We start from the raw sequence: 13,857 nt of genomic DNA on the forward strand, positions 1-13,857 counted from the left end.
GTCATGGAATGTTGAAGATGAAATGAAAATGGCTCCTAAGTCACAAAGTCACAGGCGGGTGGGCATCCTTTCAACAGGCCTCCCAGGAATAGAGCTGTGCCACTTTCCCTGATGATCCTGGGAAGTAGCTACCTCTCCCAGACGGAGTTGGGGTCAAATCCACGCATGTCCAATTCCCAGCAAAGCCCGCTCTCCCCAGGGCTTGCTGGGATGGAAGAATAACTACAGGCTCCCCTGGGATTTGTCTATGTGAGGGCAGGGCGCACAAAGTTTGAGACAGAGGTGAATGGACAGGTGTGCTTTTTAGGGAAGCAGCAGAAAGGTGGCAAGAAGCTGGCAGCAGCCCCCAAGAGGGCCCTGGCACCATGGACAATGACGAACCTCTTGAGCCTGAGACAAAAGGTGAAAAGGCATCCCATCTCTCGCCCCTCAGGCCCTTCCAGGCTGCCTCAGTATAACACCCAGTGATCACATGGACTTGGAAGCCCCCTTCCCTCTTCACCTGGGACCCTCTAGAATTGGGATGATGTGTTACACTGATTTGCCTTCAGGGCTTGCCAAACAGGAAGTGAGAGAGTTGATGCAGTGTTGTACTGGAATTGGCTCATACCAGCTCTACTCAACTTAAATTTTCATTTTGTGAGCTGGTGGATGTCATGTTGGTAGTTTGAAATCAGCCATGTTGGGAATATTGACACCACCTGAACTGGCTAACACCACAAATCAGGATTTTTTTTTTTTTTTGGTCTGGAGAGCCAGTTAAACATTTACCAGCATTCCACTGGTTGGATGGAATTCTAAAATTGTTTGGCTAATGAGGAAATTAAGATTCAGGAAGTCATCACTTTGGGATGGCTAAGTTTGATGGCTAAGCCACTGAATGTCTTTTAACTGCCAGGCCACTGCTACTTCCACCCCTTATCACACAGACCTTGTCTTACAGGCTGGGAAATAAATGTTGGGGCTTGGGTCTATGGACAAAGACTAAGAAAGACACAGACCTGAATGGACTCATTAGGAACCCCAGTATCTTAGAACCTGGGTGGTCAAAACTCGGGACCCCTCCCACGAATGCTCAGCCCACCCACAGAGAAGGTTGGCTAAGTTCTGACAGGCCACCTGGGGGAGCAGCATGGCTTCCCCAAACCATTGCGTCCTGCTGATGGGAGAGGGCTAACTCTGGACCTTCGTGTATGGCTGGCTGCAGATCATTGGCCCAGTGGCAGAAAAAACCACATCTAACAAGTGCAGGGAGCTGGTGTGAGGGCATGCGTATTTAATCATAGCCACTGATTTCAACCCCAGAGAGATTCTGGAAGCCCTTCCTTCTTCGTAGTCGTAAAATAAATGTTGCGCCGGAAGGAAGAGAAGCTAGGTCAAATTCTTAGGTGTCAAGTCATCCCTCTTGCTCCCTGGGACTGCCCCTGTTCCGTTTTGTTTTACATTTGACCCAAGTCACCTGCCCTGCCCTGCCCCTCGCCCTCCCCAGCATCATTTGTGCCTGCCATTGAGGAAGCCTAGGTGTCAGCACACATCCTTTCCCCAAAAGAGTAAAGCAGACCCTGAACCCCACCCGGGCCAATAAGAAGAAAAAGAGGGAGCAAGGAGCCAGTCTCCAAGGCAGGCCCAAAACGGGAAAGATGGCAGGAGCAGCAAGTCTCCAGAGAACACGAGGCAGTGGTTAGCACAAGACCCCACAGATGATTCAGCTGGGAGGCAACACTGTGTTGGGGGGAGGGCCTGTAGACTGCAGTCCGCTAGCAGGGCTGAACGCAAGCTTCAGTTCCTTGGCACCTGGAGCCACGTGAGGCTGGGGGGACAATGGCTGCAGCCAGGCTGCAGAGGAGGGGAACAACGAGGGAGGAAGGCCGGCAGTGGGCTCCACCTGCAAGGCCGGCAGGTTTCATTTCCAGAATCAGGGAGATGAGTTCTTCTTCCAGATGAGACTGAAACGGTGCCAGCACCACAGAACAGTGACGAAAAACTCTACTGTGAGGCTGATGCCCCCACGGCTGTTGAAAAAGAGAAACTAGCCCGGGAGAGTTCAGAAACAGACCTTGAGATTGAAGGTGAGAGTGGGCATCTGGAGGGTGGGGGTGGTGGCTCGCCTCCTTCCTCAGAAGCTGGAGAAATCTGGTTTCCTCAGGGGGCCATGGCTCTGCCTGGTGGGATGTCCTGCAGAGGGAATGTGGCAGAAATGCCTCTGCTCAACTTTATGCCATGTTCTCCTCAAGGCTGGCCTGGTGGCGGCAGCCACAGCGGCCCCCTGCTCGTGTCCAGCCTCCTGAGCAGAGTGGTCACATCAGCTTCTTGAAAGCTAAACCAATAACGGAACAGGGATTTCTGGCTCTCTAAATGTTTCCACATGTGGCATCTTATGTCTTCTTTTCAATAGTCCCAGGAGGTAGGCATTATTACCCGCCTTTTACAAAAGAGGAAACTGAGGCTTAAAGGGATTGTGTGAGTTGCCCAGGGCCACAGAGAGCTTGTCAGTATTCACTGATCCATGTTTCAGGGGCCCCTGGAGTGTATCTATGGCCCATCTTGTATCCTGGTGACTTGCCTCTGCTCACATTAAAGTTCTCGTTTCCCCTACTTGAGAGCCCCATGTTGTCCCTCGACAAATCCAAGCTGCCTGGATATGGGGAGCAGGCGGAGGCAGGGGGCACTGGCTGAGCTGCAGCAAAGACTCTGCTATTGCAAACACCTCCTCCACCCTCTTCCCCCTCCCAGTTTCCCCAAGGAAGGAAGTGCCAAAAAGAACACTGTGAAGTAAGTTGAAAACAATGCTGGCTCCACCTAATGGGCCAGCCTCAAACTTCCCAGGCTGAGGCTAGCCCGGTGGCCCTTCCTCTCCTGTGTTCTGACGGCTGCGTGGTGGGCAGTGATCAGAGGCAGCAGAGATGAAGGGGAGGCTATTCTGCCGAATTCAACTGTGAAGCTCCTCTGTGCAGTCAGCTCATAAACCTCCCAGCCATGGTCAACATACAACTTCACCTCCACACAGACCTCCTCCCTGCCTCCCCACCCCCATCCCCGGGCATCTTGTTACTCTTTTTCTAACGTTGCTTTCAACACTGAACTTTACCTGGTTGGAGGGGGTGGCAGATAGAAACACTGGATGTTTTGTCCCAGACTCCTGCTTCTATCTCATTCCCCCTCCCCACCCCTACTCCCCGCAGGTGAGAACACTGTTACAAGCTGCCTCTAAAATATAACCACAGTGAATACAGCTAGAAAGGGTCAGCAGCCTCAAACAGAGCAGCGTTAGTGCCAAGGACAAAGCTGGGGGTGACCTACCCTGCTTTGGTAAATAGGAACCTCTAACGACTGAGTTTGTGCCAACTCCGTGCTAGGAGAAACTCAGGGCTCAGCTGCTCTGGCTCCTAGTGGCCCTGCAGCTGGTGCTGAGATGCTGGGAATGGGGCAGGAAGGGCTTCCTGGGACGGCCTGAGACATGAGGCCAGGTGGGAACAGCGAGCTGGTGGTGAGGATACAGAAGAGAGAGAGAAGCAAAAGGGGCTTGTGGTGATGTGCTGTTTTTCCTATACAATAGTGGTTCTCACTCGGAGGTGACTTTGCACCCCAGGGGACATTTGGCAAACTGGTGGGGGGTGGGGGATGCTACAGAGATCTCATAGGTTGAGGCCAGGAATCCTGATAAATATCCTACACCGCACAGGACAGCCCCTCACAACAGAGACTCATCCAACTCAAAATGTCGATGGTGCGGAGGTTGAGAATCCCTGCTTTACAACCGTCCCAAAGAGAAGCCACTTTGTAGCTGTGCCTGCAAAATCAACCTCCTTGTCAAGTTGTTGTCCTTTCGCCAACAAAGCTCTCATTGTCCGCCGTAGAAATGTTTTGGGTGGGTTGGCCAAAGGCCCTGGGATCGGAAAGAAAAACAGATGCAGGCTTAGACCCCAGCTGGCCATGGGAAGCCCTGCCATCGATGGGGCTTGCTTAATGAGGACACAGCTGCGGGGCAGCCAGAATCCAGGGAGGCCCACCGCCCGTTGACCGTGAGCAAGGTTGGGCTAAAGCCTAAGCGACAAAGGCCCCAAGGAGTTGGAATGGAGAGGTGAAGTCCCCAATTCTGTCAGCTGGTTTTAACACTGATCAGCTGTGTGTAATTTGGATCTAGATTTGTCATTGGTAAAGTAGAGATGACAGTCCTTTTTGTGAGGAAAAACGACTTGCAAGTCTTTGAGAGAGGAAAACCCACTCAAATGCAAGTGTGTTTGTTTCCAACTGATTTGGGGGTCTCTCCGTCTTGCACTGATTTGCCACCTTGGGAAGCCCACTCTGTCGTACCTGGGCTTTTTTTAAGTTGGTACTTCTTTAAATCTTTAGTAAAGCTCTATTTATGGCTCACAGCGTTTTAACAGTGCTAGTGAAACCAAAACTGAAATGGAGACTCCCTCAACCATCACAGATCATCAGGTTTTTGTCTGTTTGGCCTTTCAGAGCTGGCCCAAGGTGGGCAAGAGAGCTGGGCCTTCACACATCCTGATGATCAGGCTAACGTGGGAAGGTGGGCATTGGGCACACTGCTCCTTCTCCTAGGACAGTTTGGGGCCTAAAACCAGGGGCCTTGCCTCTTACCCAAAGGGAGATGTCCATTTGGGGTTTTCTGGAGTTTGGGTCTCCCTCTCCCACCACTGGCTGACTTCCCAATTGGAGTTGCCCTCTAGAGCATACACCCATAGGGACAGATCCTCAGGCAGAGGGGGCACCAGTCAGAAGCAAATGTGGCCTGGAGTTAGAGGGGAGATAAGGCAAAGGTAGAAGAGAAACCCCACTTCATCCACTTGCACCTTTCTCTGCAGATACCGAGAAATTTTTCACCACTGGACAAAGGGAACTATACCTGGAGGCCTGCAAACTGATGGGTGTAGTGCCTGTCTCCTACTTCATCCGGAACATGGAGGAGTCCTATATGAACCTCAACCACCATGGGCTGGGCCCCAAGGGTACCAAGGCCATTGCGATAGCCCTGGTGGTGAGCATGCCAGTGGGGGCCCATGAAGCCTGGCAGAGGTGGGGGGTTGATAGGGTGGCAGGGCCAAGAGTCAGAGAGCCCTCCATGGAACCCTAAATTGCAATCTTTATGCCCATGCTGCCCTAAGCTCTGCTTGACTGCCAGTAGATTTCCGCTGGCAGGATGGATGCCCCATTAGCTCCTGGGAAGGAGGCTGCTAGAGACCTGGGCCTTGGAACTCTATGCTCTTTCCTATTCAGGAAGCAAAGGCACCAGCCTGTGGGCCCCAGAAGAGTGACTGAGAGCACAATACAAAATGTTAGCCTGGGTCTCAATTCCAAAGCTCACCTTTGCTGTAAGTGGGTTCACCACTGAGCCATTCCATTCAATGTCCTTTTGCAACATTATAATTCTTAAAGATCACCCTGCAGAGTGGATCATGTTTTCCCACAGGAATAACGCTCTCTTCCTCTCTGCTTGGCATGAGCGAACAAGGACTTGACCTTGAATTCATCATGGCTTTATGTAATTATAATAGATTATATACAAAACTGACTCCCACCCCAGGAAAACAGAAAATTTAACAACTGTATGTCAGCACTACACTATTGGTTCACTTAGGATGGTAAAGAGAAAGTTCGATTAAAAAAAGCACTCCCTCATATTTGGAAATACAGCAACATTTGCATTTAACACATGCCCATTAAGAAGCGTGCTGCTTTCTAGGGAGGGGTTGGAGAGGGAAGGAAGAAAAGAGAAAGAACAAAGCCATCTTGAAATTTATTGAGCGTTGAAAGACTGATTAATGAAGTGTTAGGAATGCACCATTACCTCATGAGTTTTATGGAAAAAAATGGATAATAATGAAATCCTCTCAGGACTTGGGCCCCTTGGTTCTTAGTAACAGCAGTTTCTGTTTGGGGGGCATTTTTTCTTCCTTGATTCTCTGGATCACTCATTTGACAATTAATCACTGTGCCATTCTGATGGACTGAAATTTTATTTATCTTTTATACTGTTTGACTTTTCACATGTTGCGTTTCCCTGGCTTAGACTAAAAGCACCCTGATGGTAGGGATCCCATTTCATACTTCCTCACGTCTGTCCCTCATCCACCTCTCTCCGTGCCCTCGCACTTGGTGGGGCACAGTCCCCTGGAGAGCAGGGATGTTCTCTGTTCATGCTTGTTTCCCAGCACTTAGCACAGAGGGTGACAAAGAGATCCTGGCCCGTGTGAAATGAATGTGGGTGGACTTGGTGATTGGGCACCCACTGCACCATGCACTGTGCTGGTCCCAGGGTGACTCTGGAAGCGGGCATTAACCCACGTTTCTGGACACTGCTAAATGACACCTAGACTGGGAGGCCACCTGAGCCATCTCCCTTGCCTTTGAGCACAACGGAATTTTGCCCACCCCTGAGAGCTGAGACCAGAGGACGTGTCGTGAAGCCCCTGGGTGGACCATACTGCAGTGCAGTAGCTCACACCATCACCTTTCCCCTGTTCCTGGACCTAGAGCTCCTGCCCACGTGCTGCTTCCCTCACTGCTTGATGCACTTTGAAAATGCTCAAATCCAAAGATGTGTCTGCTCTCTGTGCCTTTCTGTACTGGGAACGAGGTAGGGAAGGGAAGAATGAAAGTGCTGATTAGAGCTAACTCCAGTCCCTCATGCTGCAAATCATTCCCCTCGTCTTGCTCACTGTGGGAATGCAGACTAGCTTGGATGTAGATATTTATCTCAGATTTAAGTCCAGCTCCTTCCAAACAGCCTTGAGCCAACGTTCTGACTAAAAGAGAGTACCAGATAAGCCTGAAGCCTAAACCAGAAGGAAGGCCTCTGAAGGAAGCAGGCACAGTGAATGCTTTATGTTTAAATACCCTCATTAAATCTACCAAGTTCTCCTTAATTTTGGAGTAAGTCACAGGCCTCTCTCCTCGAGGCTAAATAGAGTCTGTTCAGCTCATCCTTGTGCCTCTTACTTTTCAGGGCTTTAATTGTTTTAATGTCCCTCTTCTAAATTCCCCTGGGGAGCCCCTTTTGGTGGAGGTGCCCAGAATAAGCATATTGTCCCAGCAAAACTCAGGAGGATGGATCGTCCCTGCACTTTTCTCCTGTTCTTATCCACTCCTCTAGAATTGCTAGCCTGCATCTCCATACCCTCTGAAAAGGCTGGGATGTTCCAGAGAGGGGACAGGTTCTGGGCAAGGGCAGGGAACTGACTAGGTCACCAACTACCTCTGTCTTTCTCCCCCTCCCCTTGTGGTGGCTGAAGTCCAACACGACTGTTACTACCCTGGAGCTGGCAGACAACTGTATCATGGTGGAGGGCGTCTTGAGCCTGGTGGAGATGCTGCAAGAGAACTACTACCTCCAGGAGATGGTACTGTGCTGTGCTCTGCTGGTTCCCACCACCACATCCGGGGGTCTCAGAATGCACTCGAGACAAGCCAGAGGCCCCTGGGCTTTCTGCAGTCAGTCTGGGGGCTTCTCTCCTCTAGAAGTGACTTCTCATAGGAGGACCACACATCAGAGGCTGGCGAGAGGGACAGTGTTTCCTGTGGCTGTAGAACCCTAAGAAACTGTTTCTCTCTGGAGCTCATAAGGCCCTAAATGGATAAACTTACTTCTGTATAGTTGCCTTAAAGGGAACTTTCTTAAAGAAAATACAGGCATGAAATAATTTCGTAGGGCCGGCACGGTGGCGTAGCGGTTAAGTGCTCGCGCTCCGCTGTGGCAGCCCAAGGTTTGGATCCCAGGCGCACACCGACGCACTGCTTGTCCAGCCATGCTGTGGTGGCGTCCCATATAAAGTGGAGGAAGATGGGCACGGATGTTAGCCCAGGGCCAATCTTCCTCAGCAAAAAAGAGGAGGATTGGCATCAGATGTTAGCTCAGGGCTAATCTTCCTCACCAAAAAGAAAAAGAAAAAATAATTTCATAAAATACAATGTGCCTGAGGGGGCCAGTCTGGTGGCATAGTGGTTAAGTTCTCGAGCTCCGCTTTGGCGGCCCAGGATTCGCTGGTTCAGATCCCTGTCGTGGACCTATGCACTGCTCATCAAGCCATGCTGTGGAGGCATCACACATACAAAATAGAGGAAGATGGGCACAGATGTTAGCTCAGGGCTAATCTTCCTCACAGGAAAAAAAAAAAAGTGGTTAAGATGGTAAATGTTGTGTTATGTCTATTTTACCACAATAAAAAAAAATTTGAAAAAAAGAAGAAAAAACAATTAAAATAATAATGGCTCATTTATATAAAGTCCCTCCCACTGGCCTGAAAGGACTATGTCCATTTATATCCCTACTTCTTCCTAGCACAGGGATTATTGTTTGGTGAATCAATGAATGGAATTTACAATGATGATTTACTCTAAATGAATTTTTCAATTGTTTAATGCCAAACTCACCAAATGAAGCTGTCTTGGTTTTCAAAAAAAATTACAATGTGCTTATCTAAAGTACCAAAGCTAAATTGCGGAAGTGGGGGTCACTGAGGCTCAGAGGAAACTGAGACCAGCCCGAGGGCCTCCAGCGAGGCATTAGAAAAGCCCATTTTCCTACCTCCCTTCTCTCCTTTGCACCACGTAATCCTTTCCATCCTTGCAGCCCACCTCCTCTCCCCACCCTAACCATAATCCCTGGGTGCAGGCCTCAAGGAAGCCCGCCCACACACATTATTTGTTAATGAGGGCCCTTTGGTGGGATTTTTACATACGTAAGTGTTTTCTTACCTTTTAGAATATTTCCGACAATGATCTTGGTTTGGAGGGGGCCAGAATCATCTCAGAGTTTCTGCAGAGAAATAGCTCGTCGCTCTCGGAGCTTCAGCTTTCAGGTGAGCCCATGCAAGAGGAGGGAGAGGACGTCAGGAATGACAAGGAGAGAAGGGGAAGAGCAGAGAGAATCTAGGGTCTAATTGAACCAGACCAGGTCCTTCTGTTTTCAGAGACCAGAACGCCACGTCTACACCCTACTAGACGCTTCCAGTCATCCTTGCCCCCTCTCCACGGCCACATTGGCTTCCTGGCTTTCCTGGACAAGCGACTTCTGATTCACTTTGCAACATTCCTTCCTCTGCTTGAAAGTCTCTACCCCAGATTTCTGCATGGCTAACTCTCTTGCTTCATTCATGTCTCCGTTCAAATGTCATCTCCTTAGGGGGGACTTCTCTGACCACCCTGCCGAAGCAGCACCTCTCCATCGTCATCACTATAGTTTCCCTGCTTGGTTTTTCTTAGTGGCATTTATTGCTACCTGACCCCCTATTGTACACCTATTTTTTAATTAGTTTATTATCCGTATCTCTCACAGAAAAAAAAAAAGTCGCTTGAGAATTCTAGTACCCACAGACCTGCCCTCGCTTGAATTTGTGGTTTGAATTTATACTATCTACAGGGCCCTGGAACCCCTAAGGCAAGACACGAACATAAAAAGTGGTCCTACGCTGGTAATGCCCTGGGACATGCAACAGAATCAAACATAAAACCTCTTTGGAGGAACAATCCCTCAACCCAGGCTCCAGGCTGCTTGGGATTCTCACAGATAAAGCTCCACTAAAGATGGGCTCACAGGGCTGGCCCTGTGGCTTAGTGGTTAAGTGCGCGCGCTCCGCTGCTGGCGGCCCGGGGTTCGGATCCCCGGTGCGCACTGACGCACTGCTTCTCCAGCCATGCTGAGGCCGCGTCCCACATACAGCAACTAGAAGGCTGTGCAGCTATGACATACAACTATCTACTGGGGCTTTGGGGGAAAAAAAATAAATAAACTACACTGGTCTTTAAAAAAGGAAAAAAATGTTAAAGATGGGCTCACAGTCCAAAATTGCAAAACAAGGAAACAAAACACCACGAGAGTTGTCAAACTCAACAAGTGGCAGCATCCAACCCTCAAGAACTTCAGAAAATAGAATTATCAGATATAGACTAGACATTGAGTGACCATATAATTTATCCTCCAAACTACATAGGAGCACTATTAATTAACTGACACTGCAAGCAAACGGATATCTTGCACCCAACTATGAACAGTGTTAGTATGATTAAGAACATAAAAAGAAACACATACAAGAAAAAACAACTATTTTTTAAAAGACTCCTCCCAAAAACAGAACTTCTAGAAATGAAAAATATATAATCATTGAAGTTAAAGACTCAATGGACAAATTCAACACCAAATTAGATACAGGTGAATTAAATTAGTGACCTGGAAGATAGATAAAAGGATATTATCTATCTTTGCCGCATAGAAAGATAAAGACAGAGAATATAAAAGATAAAAGAGTGAATAGACCCAAGATAGCTAATAGGAGTTCCAGAAGGAGAAGAGAATGAGTAAGCAACAATAGTTGAACAATAATAGTGGACATGTTTCCTGAATTGCTGAATTCTCAGATACGGGAATCCTAGTGAGTCCTAAGGTAAATAAAAAGAAATCCACACCTGAATATATCATAGTAAAAACACCTATGATAAAAAGATCTTAAAAGTATCCAGAGGAAAAAATGCATAAATAGAGTTTATGTATTTTTTATTTTATTTTATTTTATTTATTTATTTTTGTGAGGAAGATTGGCCCTGAGCTAACATCTGCCAATCCTCCTCTTTTTGCCGAGGAAGATTAGCCCTGGGCTAACATCAGTGCCCATCTTCCTCTACTTTGTATGGGACGCCGCCACAGCACGGCTTGACAAGCGGTGTGTCGGTGCACGCCCGGGATCCAAACCGGCGGACCCTGGGCCACTGCAGCGGAGCGCACGCACATAACCACTTGCACCACCAGGCCAGCCCCCTGTATTTTTTAATATAAATGTTATTACAAGTCAGGTATTACTCTCCAATTTCCCTTTTTTCACTGTAAATATATCTTGGATTTCTTTCTATGACAGAACAAGTAGATTTATCTCATTCTCTTGAACTCCTGGGTAGTATTCTGTGGTTAAATGTAGTGGTATAGTTTATCTAACATCCCCCTATTTGGGAGTGGGGCACATGTAGGTCATTTCCAGTTTTCCAATCTTTCAAATAATTTTTAAAGAACTTACTTGTGCATGCATCTTTTGGGCACGTGTTCTAGTATTTCTAGATAGACACTCAAGAGAAGAATTACTGAATATAAAGATATACCCATTTTTGTGAGGTTAAAAATTAATTTCCAAATTTCCCTTTAAGAAGACTGTACCAGGTTACAATTCCACCAACGTAATATCTGTTTCCCTCTACCATTGCCAGGAGGGTTATTGGCAAGTTATTTGTGAATCAGAATTGCGTGTGTGAATGTTGAAGTTACAGTACTGGGGTTCAAATCCCAGCTTTGACACTGGGCAAGGAATTTAACCCTTCTGTGACTCATTTTTCTCATTTGTAAACTAGGAGAATTCTATTACCTAACCTCAGACAGTGATTGTGAGGATTAAGTCTATATATAGACTATATCTATATACGGAATCTATAACACTGGGCCAGCCCGGTGGCGTAGCGGTTAAGTTCGTGCACTCTGCTTCAGCAGCCTGGGGTTCGCCGGTTCGGATCCTGGGCGCAGACCTACGCACCGTTCATCAAGCCATGCTGAGGTGGTGTCCCACATAGAGCAATTAGAAGGATGTACAACTATGACATACAACTATCTACTGGGGCTTTGGGGAGAAAAAAGGAAAAGAGAATATTGGCCCTGAGCCAATATTCTCAAAAAAAAAAAATCTATAACACCTAGAACACTCCTAGGACACAAGTATTCAATAAGAGTTCATTGCTACTATTATCTTTATTACATTCCCACATTACTATTGAAATAGAACATCTTTTCAGATGCTTGTTTCCATTTTTATTTCCTCTTCCGTGAAATGTCAATTGTTATATGGGGTTGTTTGTATTCTTGAATGTTAGGCACTCTTTATATATTAAAGATAGTCATACTTGAATGATTGAATGTTATATACGGCTTTGTTTATGGTGCTTTCTTGTAGGGAAGTTTGTATATTTACTGTTGTCAAGTTCATCAGTCTTTTTCTTTTATGGATTTGATTATTTTAGTCTTCCTTAAAAAACTGTTTCCTACTTCAGATTATAAAAATATTTTCCTTTATTTTCTTCAAATATTTTTGTAATCTTGTTTTTTACACTTAGATCTTCAGTGTATCTGGAATTTATTTTTGTTCATGGCATGTGGTAGGAATCAAATATCATATTTCCAAAACTGATAGCCAGGTGCCCCAGCATCATTAATTGAATAATCTATCCTTTTTACTGACTAATTTGAAATGTCATCTTTATCATATATTAAACTCTGATATAAATATAGGTTTCTTTCTAGATTCTCTTTTCCATTTCCTTAATCTATTTTTCTATTTGTCTGTCTATTACATACAAATAGATGTCTGTCTATTAATATTTGTTTAGAATATTAAAATTATAATAGGCTATGTTTAATAATTAGCTTTAATAAAATATGTCAAATATATAATATTTAATATATTAGTTATATAATTATGTGATATGACATAATATGTTGTATATTTGAGTAGACAAAGTCTGACTTTCTTTTTCGAAGTGATCTTGGCTGTTCTTGTGCAGTTTCTCCTGCAGTTGAATTTTAGAATCATTTTGTCAAGTTCCATTTAAAAAAAAACAGGCACTATGCCAGAGGTTGATGCTGCCAATGGAAGCACAGGGTATGGTGTACCAATTCCTCTAACTTCCTGGACAGTCATGGCAGAGAGAGAAGGGAACATTAAAGGAGATAGTAAATGGTTGCCCTTCTTTCTCCTGTGTCCATACATTGGCTTTTAGTACTTGCCACCTTTTCTATGGCTGATTGTTCCAAAGAGAGGAGACAGGCAGGGCTAGGATATGGGAGGGTAAGGAAAGCATTGCAAACGCCCACCTTCACTACAGGAAATGACTTCGAGGAAGAATCCGCAGAGCTGCTCAGCCAAGCCCTGTCGGTAAGAAGCAAGGGTTGGGTGCAACCGAGCCATGTGGGAGATGTCCCTGGGAGAGCTGGGGGACCTGGGAGTGGCTCTGGGCAGAGGGAAGTGAGGCCACTTACTTGCATGGTTTAGGGAGCTGGTGTTTGGACTCTGGTGATCCTGGTGAAAGCCACATGGTGCTAAGTTCTCCCAGCAGTCACCCACAGTTAAACAGAGAATGAACAAGAAATTGTCTTCAGTCTAAGAGCCCTAGCCCACCTAATTTTGGTGTATGGGAGCCCTCCATCCCACTGCCCTGAGAGAAGTGAGGTATTTGCAGTAACAGAGAAGACAAAACTACCTCTCCCTCCACTGTTTCTTTCTCCAGACTGATTACCGAATTAAGACCCTGGATCTCAGTCACAACGAATTCTCTGATAAGGGAGGAGAGCACCTGGGAAAGATGCTGGGTGAGTCTCCTGCGGGGGGAGGGACCAGCAAACGAGAGGGACTTGGGGACAATCGCTTGTCAGAGCTGCATCTCCTGTTTTGTATGGCTATACTGAATGTTCTGATGATAAAAAGTATGTAAACCACACCTGAAGTGCCTTTTAAATGGAGCAAACACCTGGATGTGGGAAGTAAAACTTTAAAATGATTAGAAGAACATTTAGAGAAATAGCTTGCTGACCTCTGGGGGGCTAAGGATGATTAAATACGCACAGTGGCCATAAACTGCAACAAAAATGATTCATATATTTGACAACAATACGTAAAACTTGCGTATGATGAAAGACATTATGGGGCAAATGTTAAAAGATAAGCAACAGATGAGAGTAGATATTTGCAGCATTTGTATAATATAAAAGATTAGTGTTCAGAATATTGATAAAAGATCCCATAGATCAATCAGACAGTGAAAAAAGAAAGCCAAATGCCCAAACTCTTTAGTAATTAGAGAAACGCA

The 13,857-nt window shown here is 46.3% G+C and overlaps 1 protein-coding gene across 1 annotated transcript in view; it reads left to right on the forward strand.

Moving 5' to 3' along the window:
- Positions 1-365: 365 nt before the first annotated feature.
- The window catches only part of LRRC74A (leucine rich repeat containing 74A), a 29,166-nt gene continuing 15,674 nt past the window's right edge, over positions 366-13,857 (forward strand). Inside the window, exons 1-7 of the mRNA XM_058566875.1 lie at positions 366-402; positions 1,941-2,069; positions 4,830-5,002; positions 7,257-7,364; positions 8,726-8,822; positions 12,877-12,926; positions 13,279-13,360. Of these exons, the coding sequence (XP_058422858.1) occupies positions 366-402; positions 1,941-2,069; positions 4,830-5,002; positions 7,257-7,364; positions 8,726-8,822; positions 12,877-12,926; positions 13,279-13,360 (676 nt within the window). The remainder of the gene's footprint in view (positions 403-1,940; positions 2,070-4,829; positions 5,003-7,256; positions 7,365-8,725; positions 8,823-12,876; positions 12,927-13,278; positions 13,361-13,857) is intronic.

The sequence above is a fragment of the Diceros bicornis genome, chromosome 24, assembly GCF_020826845.1.
Source record: "Diceros bicornis minor isolate mBicDic1 chromosome 24, mDicBic1.mat.cur, whole genome shotgun sequence".
NCBI lineage: Eukaryota > Metazoa > Chordata > Mammalia > Perissodactyla > Rhinocerotidae > Diceros > Diceros bicornis.